At 39.3% G+C, this 14,815-nt stretch overlaps 1 protein-coding gene across 34 annotated transcripts in view; it reads left to right on the top strand.

Annotated features, from left to right (window-relative positions):
• Nucleotides 1-14,815, top strand: part of PTPRD (protein tyrosine phosphatase receptor type D) — a 2,697,868-nt gene that overhangs the window by 2,355,064 nt on the left and 327,989 nt on the right. For all 34 annotated transcript variants that reach the window (XM_073635233.1, XM_073635225.1, XM_073635219.1 and 31 more), the window contains one exon: nt 2,386-2,527. In XM_073635233.1, coding sequence (XP_073491334.1) covers nt 2,386-2,527 — 142 coding nt within the window. The remainder of the gene's footprint in view (nt 1-2,385; nt 2,528-14,815) is intronic.

Below are 14,815 nucleotides of genomic sequence, written 5' to 3'. Positions count from 1 at the left end.
AAAATGTGCAGTGTTGTATTGTATTGTATGATTAAGTACCTAGAGATACAGAACCCCAAAGGCCTGTTTTATTGGCGCAGAATTGTTAGTTTGCTACACTTTTCACAATTTTGCATCTCAGCTTGTTAATGCTAATTAAATGGGTTTATTCAAAGAATATTGCACAAAAACATTATAATGTATGTTATGGAAATGCACTGCATATGTGTCTTGTGGTGCACTGCTTCGATGCATGTATACAGTGCAGCAATCCACTGTAGTGCACCTCTGTGCTATAGCACACCACGATGCAAAGAAGCAAGCACTTTGTGTGTCTCCATGTGTTACATTTGAAAAACAATGGAGCGGGATTTATTTTTTCATGCATAGTGGTGTGTTTTCATCCAATTCTAAATGTATGAGCTTATTATAGAGTGGAGAAAAGGGGTAATTGGCGCTACCTGGAAAAACCCTAGATACTGCTGTATAATAGGGAAAACCCACAAGGGGTGTTTAATACAATAAAAGGTTACGCACCTGTGCCCATACCATCTAAATGAAAGTGTGAAATGTTAATACACAATGGTTAGATACCTGGGTTAAGGTTCCAGGTATGTGGTGGTATGTGGTGGAGGAGAAACTGGTAAGCATATAGACTAGATGTATAAATACAGTATGTAGACAGAAAGACCTCAGTATACATACACCAGTATAAACTGTCACATCTATATAGATGAATGGATCAGACACAATCAGCCAAGCAGGCACATTGGCCCCTCCACAATGTGGCTAAAGCCAAGATATGATAAACTATACAAATCAATATGATATGTGGTAGTCCCTAGACAATGTGGCTTAAGGCCATCATCAGGGTGACTTTAGTGCTTAAAAATGTTTCCAGGTGACTTCCGTGCTTCCCCTTCAGACTTCCTTCTCACCGAATCCAAGCACCCCTAGAGGGGTAATAGGCATGTAGTGCTTTATATGGAGGTCACTGCTCCCTGGTGTCTGCGATGGATGTCCCGGATGTGTCCTGGTTGGTTAGTGGATGCTGTTATGCCCTCATACATCAAAAAATGAAGAAAAAGCTCCCATAGTGTAGTAAGATCAAAAAAAGTCAGTTTATTTAGTTAAAAAACATATACAAGGAACAAAGCAAAGGAAACATCCAGATGCCGTATGTTCCTAACCGGTTTCACACATGGGAAGGGTCACACCAGTTCCAAACAGATAAAAAACAAGTAAAACGAGATGGGGGATGCCGGCAGCTATGCGCTCCAACTGCGTTCCACCCACTCGTAAACACGGAAGTGACGTGGTGTGCGTGGCTCCGGCGTATCCTTATCCTAAGTGCAGTTTTTTTAATTTATTATCACAAATGTATGAGCTTGCCTGGGCTTCAGCACAGGTTGAAGCACCCTTAGTTTTGGTATGACTAGACCATAACAATTTAGTTTTCTATTTTATTTTTCTTAATTCACCACTTGAAATTCTGCTTTTTATGCAGTCTGTTTTTGCATTTATACCGCAAAGTGTTAAAATCAGAATTTAATTTCCTTTCGCTAATCATCCCACGGTTATCACTCCCGTAGACATTTATGAATGTGTCTTTTAAATATTAGTTGCAAACAGTGATTTTTGAACCCATATTGCAGTAGGCCTCCTGATCTCCTCCTCATCTGCAATGAATAAACCCTGAAAGGGTTCTTGAGTATCATTATCTGGGTCAAGATGAGATTAGGAACTCTCTCCCATTTATGTCCTTCTGCATTATATATAAGACATTCAGGTTAGTGGGGAAGACATCAACACTTAAACAAACACATGTTACATATACATACCAGACCCAAACACACTTAGAATCCATGGTACACTTGATACAATAAATTGCTAATCTAATGAGATTTAAGAATACATAACAGAGAAAGTGTGCTTACCTTATATGTGTTATAAAGTTGAAAATACTGCTTAATATGATCCTCAGTGAATTGGTTAGTTTCTGTCACTTCATTTCTGCTCCACTTTTCATTCTGATTGAAGTGGAGTTTCAGAAAGTTTTGAAAATATCCCTTAATATACAGTAGTTATACATATATTCATTAAAACATGGCGAACATGCTTACAGAGGGGGAGCATAGGTGTGACCTTGTCCAAACAGCAGGTTGGCTGGAGGAGAAGAGAAGCCTCTTTTTTCATGCTGTCATCCATGAGCTGGGTGAGTACTATTGCCATGATTTCTAAGGGAGTAAGGCTTTAAAGCCCAAGAAGAATAAGGTAAGGACATTCATGTGGTGTATATAGCTGACATCATAAGATTACAATTTTTGCTTTAATCATTATTCAGTATTTGTCACAGTAATTGGCAGTATCAACAACACCTGTGACAGCTTTACTTTCCTTCCACAGGTAATAGAGTTTGACGATGGATCTGGTTCCGTCCTAAGAATACAGCCTTTACGAACACCAAGAGATGAGGCAATATATGAATGTGTTGCTTCCAATAGTGTTGGAGAAGTTAGCGTGACAACGCGGCTCATAGTGTTACGGGGTAAGGAAAAATATATTTTCTAGAACTGTTGCTGTACACATTTTAAAAAGATTTTCAGAAATTGTGATACATATTTCTACAAAATAACTCAAAATATGCAAACTATATAGGCAGACTTATAGGAATACTATAGGAATAGTATTTGAAGGCAGGGTAAATATGTCCATATTATAGCCGTTTTTAGTCTAATTTTGGAAAACAAAATTTGTAAGATATTTGGATACTGGCAGCCGTGGACCATATAAAGCTGGCTCAAGTAAACTCTTAAAATGTGTGTATTTTTTGATCCATGAACTTGGAGTCTTTAAAATGATTGCCTTTGACTCTAAACAGTAACATTGCCTTCTTGAAAGGACCCTGTTGCTATAATAAATATCTTTAAACCCCAGGAATATCAATGTACTGGGTCCCCCACAGCTCTCATTGGTCCCTCCCTCTGGCTTCCACTCATTACAGGACACATCAGTTGCATGGAGATTAGTAAGAGTAACCATTGAGAGCTGCTGGGGATCTAGGGGATTACCACACTTCGGAAGTGTCATATTCTCTTCAGAATTTTGTTCAAGATTTGTCAGAATTGAGTGGTGGTCATTAACACAGGCAGCATGAAAGGGAGTATTTGACAACTTGTTTTACATGTATGGCTTTATGGTTTCAGAAGAAAAGGCCAGAAATCAAGCTTCTATGGACTACTTTACCGCCTATAAATAAGTCTGTGAATACAATAAGATAAGTTATTTACAACTGTGTAGCCTGAGTGCATTTGCTGTGAGCCTTCCTGTGCTGCTGGTACTATAATGGGCAGCCATGTCCTAACTATTTTATAGCCAGCCAAAGGCAGACCTACTCATAGGAAGAAACTTTAATGGGCATCTGTGTTTTCAGAGCAGTTGCTATGTGACACAGCTATGCCTTTGAACGCTAACAAAGATTTTGATCCTCTGCCAACTTTGGGGGTGCATAATTTGCTTTTTTTTTTCTTATACGGGTAGGACACCAAAAATCAATGAAGACAGTTAGCACTATATAGATGTTTAATTAATAGATGTTTAATTTGCTTATTCTTGAAGTGTTACTAAACCCACAACAGTAAAATCAGTCTGTATATGCAGTAAAGCATACTTGTTATACTCACTGTGGAACCTAAGGGGTTACGCCTGTGCATTGTGTAAAATGGCTGTTTGATCCATGCTCAGTTTGATGTATATTGCTAGAGAGCTTTTTTTTCTTGGAAGAGTGCATGTGATCAGCGCAGGTCCAATCAGCACTGTCCAGACAGAGGGTCAGGGGTGCTGCAGCCTTATGAGACAGTAAGAGCAGAACGAATACTCCTCCCACAAGCTTTAATCAGACACTGATAGAAGTCACAAGACTTCTCTAACTGCTGGTCAGAAAAGGTATTTAGCAGTTTATATTTACTAAGACTATTGCATTCCCATGTTCTGTGTACTGCGGGAGACCAGATATAGTGAATTCCGGGTCCTGGGTTTAGTAACACTTTAAGTCCAGTTAGGTAACAGTAACAGGGCTTTAGTAGCATAGCCTGTTGAGAAAAAATGTGGATACTTTATAGTGCCAGGCTTTGAAAGTGGTGCCTTTCTTTGATAGCATTTTAAGTCTGTGGTCTTTAATCAATGCATTTAGGGGCCAATTGATGTTAATAGTCATTGATCAGTCAGTGGTATGGCTTTTAACAGTACGTAATACCATGATACCTCATCCATTTATGTAATGTACTTGGCATTCAACATTGCACTTTAGAAGAAGAATTGCCATTGTACCATTTTTCCTATGTGCCCATATTTATATGCATGGTACAGAGTGAGAACCTAAAAGACAAAAAAAAAAAAAAAGTATGTTCCTTAAAAAAAAAAAAAGGGATTGCTGTAGCTCTTCCATTTTTGTTTCATGAAATCCATTTTATGAAACAACTTAAGCAAACGGTTGTGTTGCCAATTTGTAACCTCTGACCAGAATTACCATGTTTATTACAGTACCATTTTTATTAATGTTGCTTTTTTGAAGATGAACACAGTTATGCCTGCTGTGAAAATAGCAGTTTACTGTTTATGCTATAGAGTGATCTCTGCTGGTGAGCCCGGCTTCAAACATAAAGAGCACAGCTGAGTGACAATAACACAAAGACTTTTCTTCTCTGTTATAAATGACTGCAATAAAGAAAAAAGAATTCAAAAATAGAAATCCTACCAGGTTTGCAGCACCTTTTCCTTGAAATAATCCATAAATGTCTGAGTTTTACTTTTTATTAAAATGAAATAATTGAGCAAACTTTTCCTAACTAAACAGACAATGCTGAATGGCATGGTACTGTAGAAAGCTAGCAGTATGGAAAGCTGGGAAAGCCTTAGCATCTCAGTTTCTGGGGAACTACAAGTCCCAGTATACCAAGCTACTCAGAGGCCTTGTAATTTCAACCTGAACCAATAGATATGTTGGTTACCTCAGCCTTAGTACTTACTACAAAAATAGCAACATGGTAACATTTCACAAATTGCATTGCGTTGGTGAAAATTTGCATAACATTTTTTTTTCATTTTTAAAGTAGAACTATAGGCAGAATTTTTTTTTTTTCATTTTGGATAGAGTAAGGGAGAGTTATAACCCCTGTTAGATTTTTTTTCCGCCATTGTGTCCAATTACATAGATTTACTTTCACTTCCTGTCCCATAGCCAAACAGGAAGTAAGAGGAAATCCCTGCAAATTAAGGGAATTTCTTGTAGACCCCCTAGGTCACCAGAACTAGTGTCCCCATTGAAATATTTCCCTCTATTACTTTTCTGGGGACAACCCAAAATTTGGGATTTTCTTTTACTTTTAATGATAATCACAAACAGGTCAAATAGAGATGGTGAATCTCCTCAATAGGGGGCACGGACAGCAATAAAAATTGACAGGTCTTCTAATCCCTCTCCATTCTTTCCAAAACTTAAAAGTCTTATGGGGCGTACACACGGTCGGACTTTTCGGCTAAAAAAGTCCGACGGACGCCGACGGACCAAATCCGTCAGACAATCCGATCGTGTGTGGGCTTCCCTGGACTTTCAGTGGACTTTTCCAGTCGCAAATCTGACGGACTTTAGATTTGGAACTTGCTTCAAATCTTTACGTCGTAACTCCATTGGACCCAGAAATCCGCTCGTCTGTATGCTAGTCCGACGGACAAAAACCGACGCTAGGACAGCTATTGGCTACTGGCTATCAACTTCTTTATTTTAGTCTGGTGTACGTCATCACGTACGAATCCGTCGGACTTTGGTGTGATCGTGTGTAGGCAAGTCCGGTCGTTAGAAAGTCTGTTTAAAGTCCGCCAAAAGTCCGTCGGAAGTCCGTCAAAAGTCTGTCGGACTTTTGTAGCCAAAAAGTCCGACCGTGTGTACGCTCCATAATAGATTTATTTTCACTAAAGATGTTAAGTTTAAAGTGGAAGTAAACTCTCCTATCGTTTTCAGGCAAAGAATCTGCCATCTTGGCTTCTGTTTGATCTTCAACTGCCATGATACTGCACATGTGATCAGTTTTGACACCAGCCATTGGACAGTCTGACAGTTTGGTTGAGAGTACAACCAATGTAACAATTACATTCCCAGCATGTGCTGGAAATGTAACAGTTTTTTTAAACTGTTAAATCGATGGGTATACTTCCGCTTTAAACTGGGGCTATACTTATTTCTGTATGCTGAACTACCATCTGTTTTAATACTCTTCACACAGAGGTGTCATGTGGAATAGCAGAGCCAGTCTAGGTTAAAGGAGAAGTCCAGCTAAAGCTCGTTTGTCTGGACTTCTCCTATAGGTCACAGGAGTGCAGGTCATTTTGCACTCCTGTGACCCATTTTCAGTAGAGAGCGGACTCAAGTCCGCTCTCTGCTGACGTCACGGATATCAGTCCAGGCACCTCGTCATCCCAACAATGGGAGTCTGGATCGGCCAGGTGCCTGGACTGTCATCCCACTCAGCCTCTCAGCTGATATAAGATTCTAGCTGCTCAACAGACATGGGGCTTCTTTATTTTATTTTTCGTTTCAAGATGCGCCAAATATTTTCAGTTGGTGAAAAGTTAAGACTGCAAGCGGGACAGTTAAAGCAGATTTCCACCCAACAATGAAACTTCCGCTTTAAGGGAGGTGATCCCCTGACATGCCACATTTGGCATGTCACTTTTTTTTGGGGGGGGAGCCGGTACCCTCTTTTTAGAGTGTCCCAGCTCCCACTTCCTCCTGACGCACCGTGACATTGGAAGGGAGATCACCTCTTCCCCTCCCTCTCGGCAATCATCTGGGACACGTCACAGGTCCCAGATGATTGCCCGGCAAGCCGCAACGTGTGGTGCCGCTTGCGCATGCGCAGTGGGTGCCCGGCTGTGAAGCCACAGCTGGGTGCCCACAGTTACAATGCCGGCGCCGCATAGAGGAGGGGGATACGAGCAGGGCTTCGTTCCCTCGCTTTGCTGGACCTTGGGACAGGTAAGTGTCCAATTTATTAAAAGTCAGCAGCTGCAGTATTTGTAGCTGCTGACTTTTATTTTTATTTTTTAAGCACAACTCCACTTTAAGCACCAAGACTCTACTACTATCAAGCCATGCAGTTATCAAAGATGCAATATGTGTGTGTGGGATTGTCCTGATAAAATATGCAAGGCCTTCCCTGAAAAAGATGTCTGGATGGGAGCAAATGCTGCTGAAAAAACTGGATATATCCTTCAGCATTGATGGTGCCTTTCCAGATGTGCAAGCTGCCCATTCCATATGCACTGATTCACCCCATACCATCAGAGGTGCAGGCTATTAAACTGAGCACCAATAACAAGCCGGAAAGTCTTTCTCCTCTTCAGTTTGGAGGACGTGTCTGCCATTGTTGCCAAAGAGAATATCAAATTTCGATTTGTCTCTTCAGGGGTACTAAAGATCCCACATGGGGTGCCCCTCCAGCGGAATGGCCTAAATGTAATCAATAACACTCTCACCAATACATGTTTACTACTGGTTACATTTAAACACTGTTTGTGGACTTATGTTTATATGCTTATATCACATATGTTTAATCAAACGTCGTTGCACGACGTACAATCTCGAAATTGTACTCTGTATTTCCTTTATAAAATCAATAAAAATGATAAAAGTTAAATTTCGATTTGTCTGACCACAGTTTTCCACTTTGCAACAGACCTATTTAAAAGAGCATTGGCCCAGAGAAGATGGCAGCGTTTCCTGATCATGTTCAGATATGGCTCCATGATAGAGCTTTACCTTGCATTTTTGGATGGCATGGTGAACTGTGCTTTCTGACAATGATTTCTGGAAGTATTCCTGAGTCTGTGCAGTGGTGTCCATCACAAAATAATGCCTGTTTTTAATGCAGTGCCTTCTGGGGGCCCGAAGATCACTTACAATAATGTGTTTCAGCCTTGTCCCTTGCGCACAGAGATTTCCCCAGATTCTCTCAAACTTTTGGTTTTATTATGTACTTTAGATGATGAAATATTTAAAGTCTTGCAATTTTACATTGAGGAACATTGGTGTGAAATTGTTTGACAATTTTTAGATACAACTTTTCACAGATTGGTGAACCTCTGCACATCTTTTCTTCTGAGACACTGACTCTCTAAGATGCTCTTTTTATACCGAATCATGTCATGCTACTGACCTGTTGCCAATCCACCTAATTAGTTGCAAAATGTTCTTCCAGCTGTTTTTAGTACCACTTTTTGAGATGTGTCGCTGCCACCAATTTCAAAATCACCTTATTTTTTCTTAAAATAATAAATTTTGTCAGTTTAAAGTGATTGTAAAGTTTAAAAAAAAAAAATAACAAACATGCTATACTTACCTGCTCTGTGCAAGGGTTTTGCACAGAGCGGCCCAAATCCTCCTTTTCTGGAGTCCCCCGGCGGCGCTCCGGGCCCCTCCTCTTTATTGGGTGCCCCAATGGAGAGACGCTTTCCATGGGGGCACCCATGCGAGCGTGCTCCTGAGTCCTGCTGCTGCGTCCATTGATACAGACAGCAGGACACGGCACCACCCCCCAGCTCCCGTGTCACTGGATTTGATTGACAGCAACAGGAGGCTCTGGGGGGGAAGCTGCAGCACAAAGGGTTTTTCACCTTAATGCATTAGGGTGAAAAACCTTGAGCCTTTACAACTCTTTTAAGACTCCATTCACATTAGCGTTGAGAAAGCTTTTTAGTGCAACTTCGGATGCAACTTTTGGTGCAACATTGATTTGACTTTATATTCTCTCTACCAAAGACACATCAAATGTCGCACCAAAGTAGTACAGGCACCTTTTCAAAATCGCTGCAACTTAAAATTGCACCGATCTGAAAGGGTGACATTGCGAACAACAGGCTGTGACTTTTCATGCGACTTGTCATGTCCAAAAGTTGACAAGTCGCACAAGTGTGAATGGGCCGTAAACATTTAATATGTTTTCTGTTTTCTATTGTGAATAAAATATGGGTTTATGAGATTTGTAAGTCATTGCATTCTGTTTTATGTAGATTTTACACAGCGTTTTTGGAATTGGGGTTGTATCTAAATCTATGAGATCCAAGATCTGGCAAGGTGGTCCTTGCTTTGCTCCATTGTAGACACCAGTCTGGTCCCCACTCCAACACGCCAACTTGATATATTTTGTCTATCAAACTGATAAAGGTCAGCTTTGACCATATGAATCTTGAAGATAAATATGGGTAATATACTGTATAGAAAAAAAATTATCTTTTTGTTCATTCCAACCAGTTACCTTTCAGATGCAACACATTTTCTATAGAGAATTAGGTGTTGGGTCAATAGCCAGTTGGTCACTGAATGCCAAAAGGGCATATGAGAGTCTCACCTTTATTGTCCATACAGTATAGTTTCCTGCGCAACTCGAAGCTTCTTCGACCCTCGTCTAAGCAAAGTCATTGTGTTCAGTAAAGCTATTTGCTTGCAGCAAATCAAAATGTCATAGTATATTTCAGTTGCTTGTGTAAGTATGGTAAAATACCTTATGTTACCAAACAGTTCTATTTAACCATTTGCTGTTTCTCAGCTTACTGTTTGGCAGGGGCTTTTGCAGAATTATGTGCTTGATAATTTAGAGCCATAAAATGAACATTACCAGGAAGACTCTGCCAATATGCCTTAACCTCTGTAGTCCTACTGGGAAAAGATTAATTCAGCCCTTTTGCCCATCAAATTATTGGCTTCTTAAGTAAAGTTGTTAATAGGTTTAAATTAGCTCATTGTGCAACTTATTAGTGCTTCAATTAAACAAAAATAGTAAGCATGCTGTGTAATTGCTTGAAATCCATCCATCAAACTTGTACGCAAAATAATATTTCGAAAGCATCCCCACTTTATGTGCTTGCACACTATGTCGCTTAGGCATGAGATGTTTGGTAATTAGCATAGTCCCCATCTTCTGCAATTACCTTGTGCCATGCTTTGCCACTAACATGAGTTGTATGCAAGGCTTAACCTTTTCACTGCCTCAACAGCTTGTTGCTAACCTAACAAAAAGAATTCAAATGGAAAAAAAAACATGTTTTCTGTTTTTTGAGTCCTGTAATGCAGCACATGCATATGTAGTTTATTATCTGCATTTTAATTATTATATAATTTTGAAATATGCCTTATGTTTTGTTGGAAGGTGATTTTATTGTTCTGCCCTAAAAAACATTAATCAGGGATTTGATTTTGCAGCTTGTTTTGTGTGAAAGAGAGGTTTTATTGCTATTTTGCTAGAATAAAAAATCAGCAGGATTAAAGCAAGTTTCTCTCACGATGATTCTGTGGCTACTATGGGGTAATGTCCGTACTATGTTTAATCTTTTTCTTGTATAGGTTTTGTTGGCACAATGTCAAGTGTTACTACTTATGCTTCACTAAGGCTACATAAATCACCTCACTTCAATCTGTGACAAACCCTTGTAGCTAAAAAACAATCAATATTGCCTTAGTCACACATTAATGGATTTACCTCTCACTAGGTTAATCACATATATCAATAATATTGCACAGATCCACCTGGAAATAAGGTGCTTAAATAAACGTATACAAGGTATAGTGTATAGTCAGCATTAGAGCTAGAAGAGAATTTGCAGTGTGAATTATGTATAGGCTTATTAAGTAAAGGTAAAGAACCATGTAATGAGTAGCAGCTACCAATTAAAATGTACCTTTTTTGGTCTGGCTTCAGTAAGCTAAAATCTAATTGGTTCACATGGGCTATTGTAAATAAATCATTTGAGTTACTTTATTAGATAAGCCAAAAATGTAAAAACACAAAAGAAAGTCTATTTTGGTTTGGCTGGAATTCAGCAGTTACAAATATCGCATGAATTTTCACAAAATGCTTATTATTTCAGTACAGTCCTGTAAAAATCTCACAGGGACCAATATATCCCTGATTGATAGCAGTCCCTGAAACAGTCCCACACCACCTCATATTCACACACATTGGAACCCCAGCTCCCTCAAACATACTTTTTTTTTTCATACAAACCTATTTCCAGTATCTTTTGGCTGGCTATGCAACGTACCATTCCTCTACCCCATTTCCCTGTAGTGATGGTCCTTATGCTGCAAAAGATGGAACTCATATTGAGACATAAGCACCATTCTCTGCATCATTTTTCTGTGTGCCCAGGCCTGTGTGTAGACACACCTCCACCTCTCAGCCATGGTTGAGGTCTGGTTGTGTGAGGCAATATTTGGCTGCCTCTGCCTGAGCAATTATTGACTTCCTCATACAGAAACTGGTTTTAGCCATGATTAAAAGATGAAAAAAGTGGGGATGGCTATTTGCACCCAGATGAAAACCAAATGCTAAGTATTTTACTGCAATTCTTACCCTTTGTTCTAGAAAGAAGGTTGCATTGGGAGCATGCAAATCTAAAGTCAACTTCTGCCTTTAGTACCTCTTTAAAGCCTCCTATTCATTGCACCACCCCCCTCAATGCATGTGCTAAATGCTTATTTGGCTGGGGGGGGGGGGGGGGGGCTGGAAATAAGTACAGGTACAGATTTCATAATCCTTTATTAAGGGACACTATTGTTCCATCTAATGTCCAGATGTGGCATGTGCTGACTGAGTCTCTCAGCTTCTTTTACAGTAGATGGACTTATTTGCTTTTCCTCATTCCTGAGGGTCCCCATAAGGATTCATCATTGAAGCCTATAGAGTGAAGGACAGCAATCCACTAGATCAGTTAGTGTTAGATGCTATCGGTCAAAAGGTTCTTTAGGTGGCACTGTAAGCCTTATTGCGCCTCCACTGTTACCTATTGTTTACTGGTGGTCCTCTTAGTGTTTCATTTCCTGTGCTGTCCACCCATCTGTTGGACTGCTTTTGGATATCCCAGTGTTTCAGAAATACTTCTACCTAGTGTCTCTTAATGAATAACCTAATGTCTTACAATTGCAACTACTCGGTGTCCCTTAATGAACTCTAGGAAAAGGATTTTATGGTAGGTCAAAAAAATCCTGTTATTATTCACACCTACAGTCAGTGTGGAGACACCCAACTGCATAGGTACATAGGTACATTTAAAAGCAGCCCACAGTTGGACTTTAAAGTATAACTTAAGGCAAAACTTTTTCTTTCATTTTGGATGGAGTGGAGAGGAATTAGAACACCTGTTGGTGTTTTTTTTGCTGTCTGTACCCCTGTTAGCGAGATTCATCCTCTCTATTTGTCCTGTTTCAAGTTATCAGTAAAAGTGGAAGTAAAAGAAAATTCCAAATTTTGGGTTGTCCCCAGAAAAGTAATAGAGGGGAAATCTTCCAATAAGAACACTGGTTCTGGTGACCTGAGGATCCCCAAAGGATTTTTTCTTAATTTTCAGACATTGAGACAAGAAGTGAAAGTAAATCTCCCCAATAGGGCACAGATAGAAAAAAATAAACCAGCACGGTTTAAAACCCTCCCTTACTATATCCAAAATGGACACATTTTGCCTATAGTTCTAATTTAAGGATTTGAACGTGGTTCCACTTTCAGCCAGAAAGTGTAAAACCAGTTTACATGCTCCACAGACAGTTTGATGGCCCGAATTCTTCTACTAAAAGATTTCACTGATCAACTGGAAATTGTATTGCACCGAAAGCTGTTAATCTTTATTTGATTTCTCACTGTGAAAAAAACAAATACTGGGTTCTCAAAGCTATAGGTCCTATTCTTGGTAAGCTCCAAGAAGTTTTAGTTTTGGAGCTGCTTGTCAGCATGTTTAGAACTGTGGAAGGGTGTTAGACTTATTCTTGGAGACCCTCGCTAAGAAAAAGATGGGCAGGGGGTGTGAAGGCGCAGGTGTTCCATCCGCAAATGGAAGCTCCAGGGTTTTTTGTTTTTTTTTGCAAAATGCAATATTTCATAAAATGTTATGCTCCGTTTGCGATCGACAATAAGTAGTTGAAAAGTAAGCAATTAGCATCAAGCAGAAATTTCTTTATGTTCGTCAGAAAAGAGCACGTTGGAAACTGCTGGCTAACCCTGTTCTTCCTATAAGAAACAAAGAAGACTTGTTTACTACATAAACTAAATCAGAATAATCTTTTTCCCATCTACACTTTTTACTTTCAAATACGTGGTGACCAGCAATAAAGAAGAAAGTAATATGTTTTAAATTAAGCTAGTTTAATGCATGTTTTACTGCTGTCTGCTCAGTATTTTGTGTAATGATTGTGGACATTTTTATTGTTCAGAAAAATGAGTTATCCAAGAAAAAACAAGTAGCGATGGTGAACAATTGTTATGTTGCTGTAATTTCCCCATTTGTGATAAGTTGGCTTTTTCGCTGACTGGAAGGATAAAGGTTGCAAAGGCACAAATTGGCATGAAATCTTTTTCGATTGGATTCTTCAGCTAAAAGTGTGAATAATGTAAGCCAACAAATCTGATTGGCAGAGTTAATACAAATTTTGTTTTCAGATAAAGGAAGCAAAAGGTAAAAGGCTAACAGCTTATTTTGTGCGTTTAGCAATAAATATGGATTTGTTTGGCCTCAGCTGGCTGGGATTGCTGTGTAATTCATTTTTTTTCTTCTATATCCCTACGGTTTCTTTCCCCCTCTGAGTATTTTTAGTGCAAACATCCGCTCTTTGTGAGATACAGATGCGTACAAAGCAGGTAAATAGGGATTTGTGACATTGCCCTGCAACCGAATTTCGCTAATGATTTATTGAGGGTAAACATTTCAGCTTAGTCCACCTTGAAGTGGACCTGTCATTAAAGTTCACATTTCATAAAATCAGTAGGGCATATGTCAGCTTTACTGTGTCACTTTATGATTTTAAGAAAGCAAAAATGCCTCTCCCTTGTTATGAATACAATTCTGCTGCTCCTAAGCTCCCAGCCTAGGCAGTCTAGATCACATGATCTCTGGCTACCAATTATTAGGGACTGCAGATTCTTTTGTTGTCTGCCAGATAAATCCTATCTAGTTTATTTGCAGTAAGAAAAGAGGATCCACACAAAGGAAACAGAGCCTGTATATAAACTGAGTAAACTCCTGTGCCCCTGTGTTTTCAGATAATTACAAACTATACATAGAAACAAGGTTAATTTGTTAAAACACATCAATACGATTGTTTACATTAAGCTTATTTCCTTCACATGCAAGTAAAACAAATGTAAAAGATTGCAGTTCTATTTACTGATGTGGCATCGTACTTAAAGTGGGTGTCAAGGATATGCGCAGAAAGATAATCAAGGGTGAAGATTTAAAAGCCCTTTTCAACTAGCAAATTACTGTTAGCATTGATTTACAATAGTTACGTGACCATTGATACCTCAGTTGGGTTGCTTCCTCTCTGGGTGGTGGATGGTGTCTAATGGGGAGTAGTGGACAACATTTTGCTATAGCGAAGACACTGGGGTTTATTTAATAAAGCTAGAGAGGGCAAAATGAGTCACAATTCTGCAGAGAAACCAATCAGCTTCCAGGTTTTATTGCTAAAGCTTAATTAAACAAGCTGAGGTTAGAAGCTGATTGGTTTCTCTGTAGAACTGTGACTCATTTTGCCCTCTCTAGCTTTAGTAAATAAACCCCAACGTGTCCTTGGTCAACAGTATTAGGTGAATGTCTCAGGTGCAATTGGCTTTCATGACTGGGCAGATACAATGAATGGCAGACAGCAGAACTTCTGATTCAGCTATGCTATTTCACTATTCATGGTCTTCTACAGGAAGTAAGGTAGGGATTAATAGGTGCAAAACTTTGTATACAGGGTGAATCTTACAATGATGATATAAACAGTTGTATAAACAAAAAAGATGATGTATTT

This window comes from Aquarana catesbeiana, linkage group LG01, assembly GCF_042186555.1.
Source record: "Aquarana catesbeiana isolate 2022-GZ linkage group LG01, ASM4218655v1, whole genome shotgun sequence".
NCBI lineage: Eukaryota > Metazoa > Chordata > Amphibia > Anura > Ranidae > Aquarana > Aquarana catesbeiana.
This window is presented reverse-complemented; position numbering and strand designations above follow the sequence as displayed.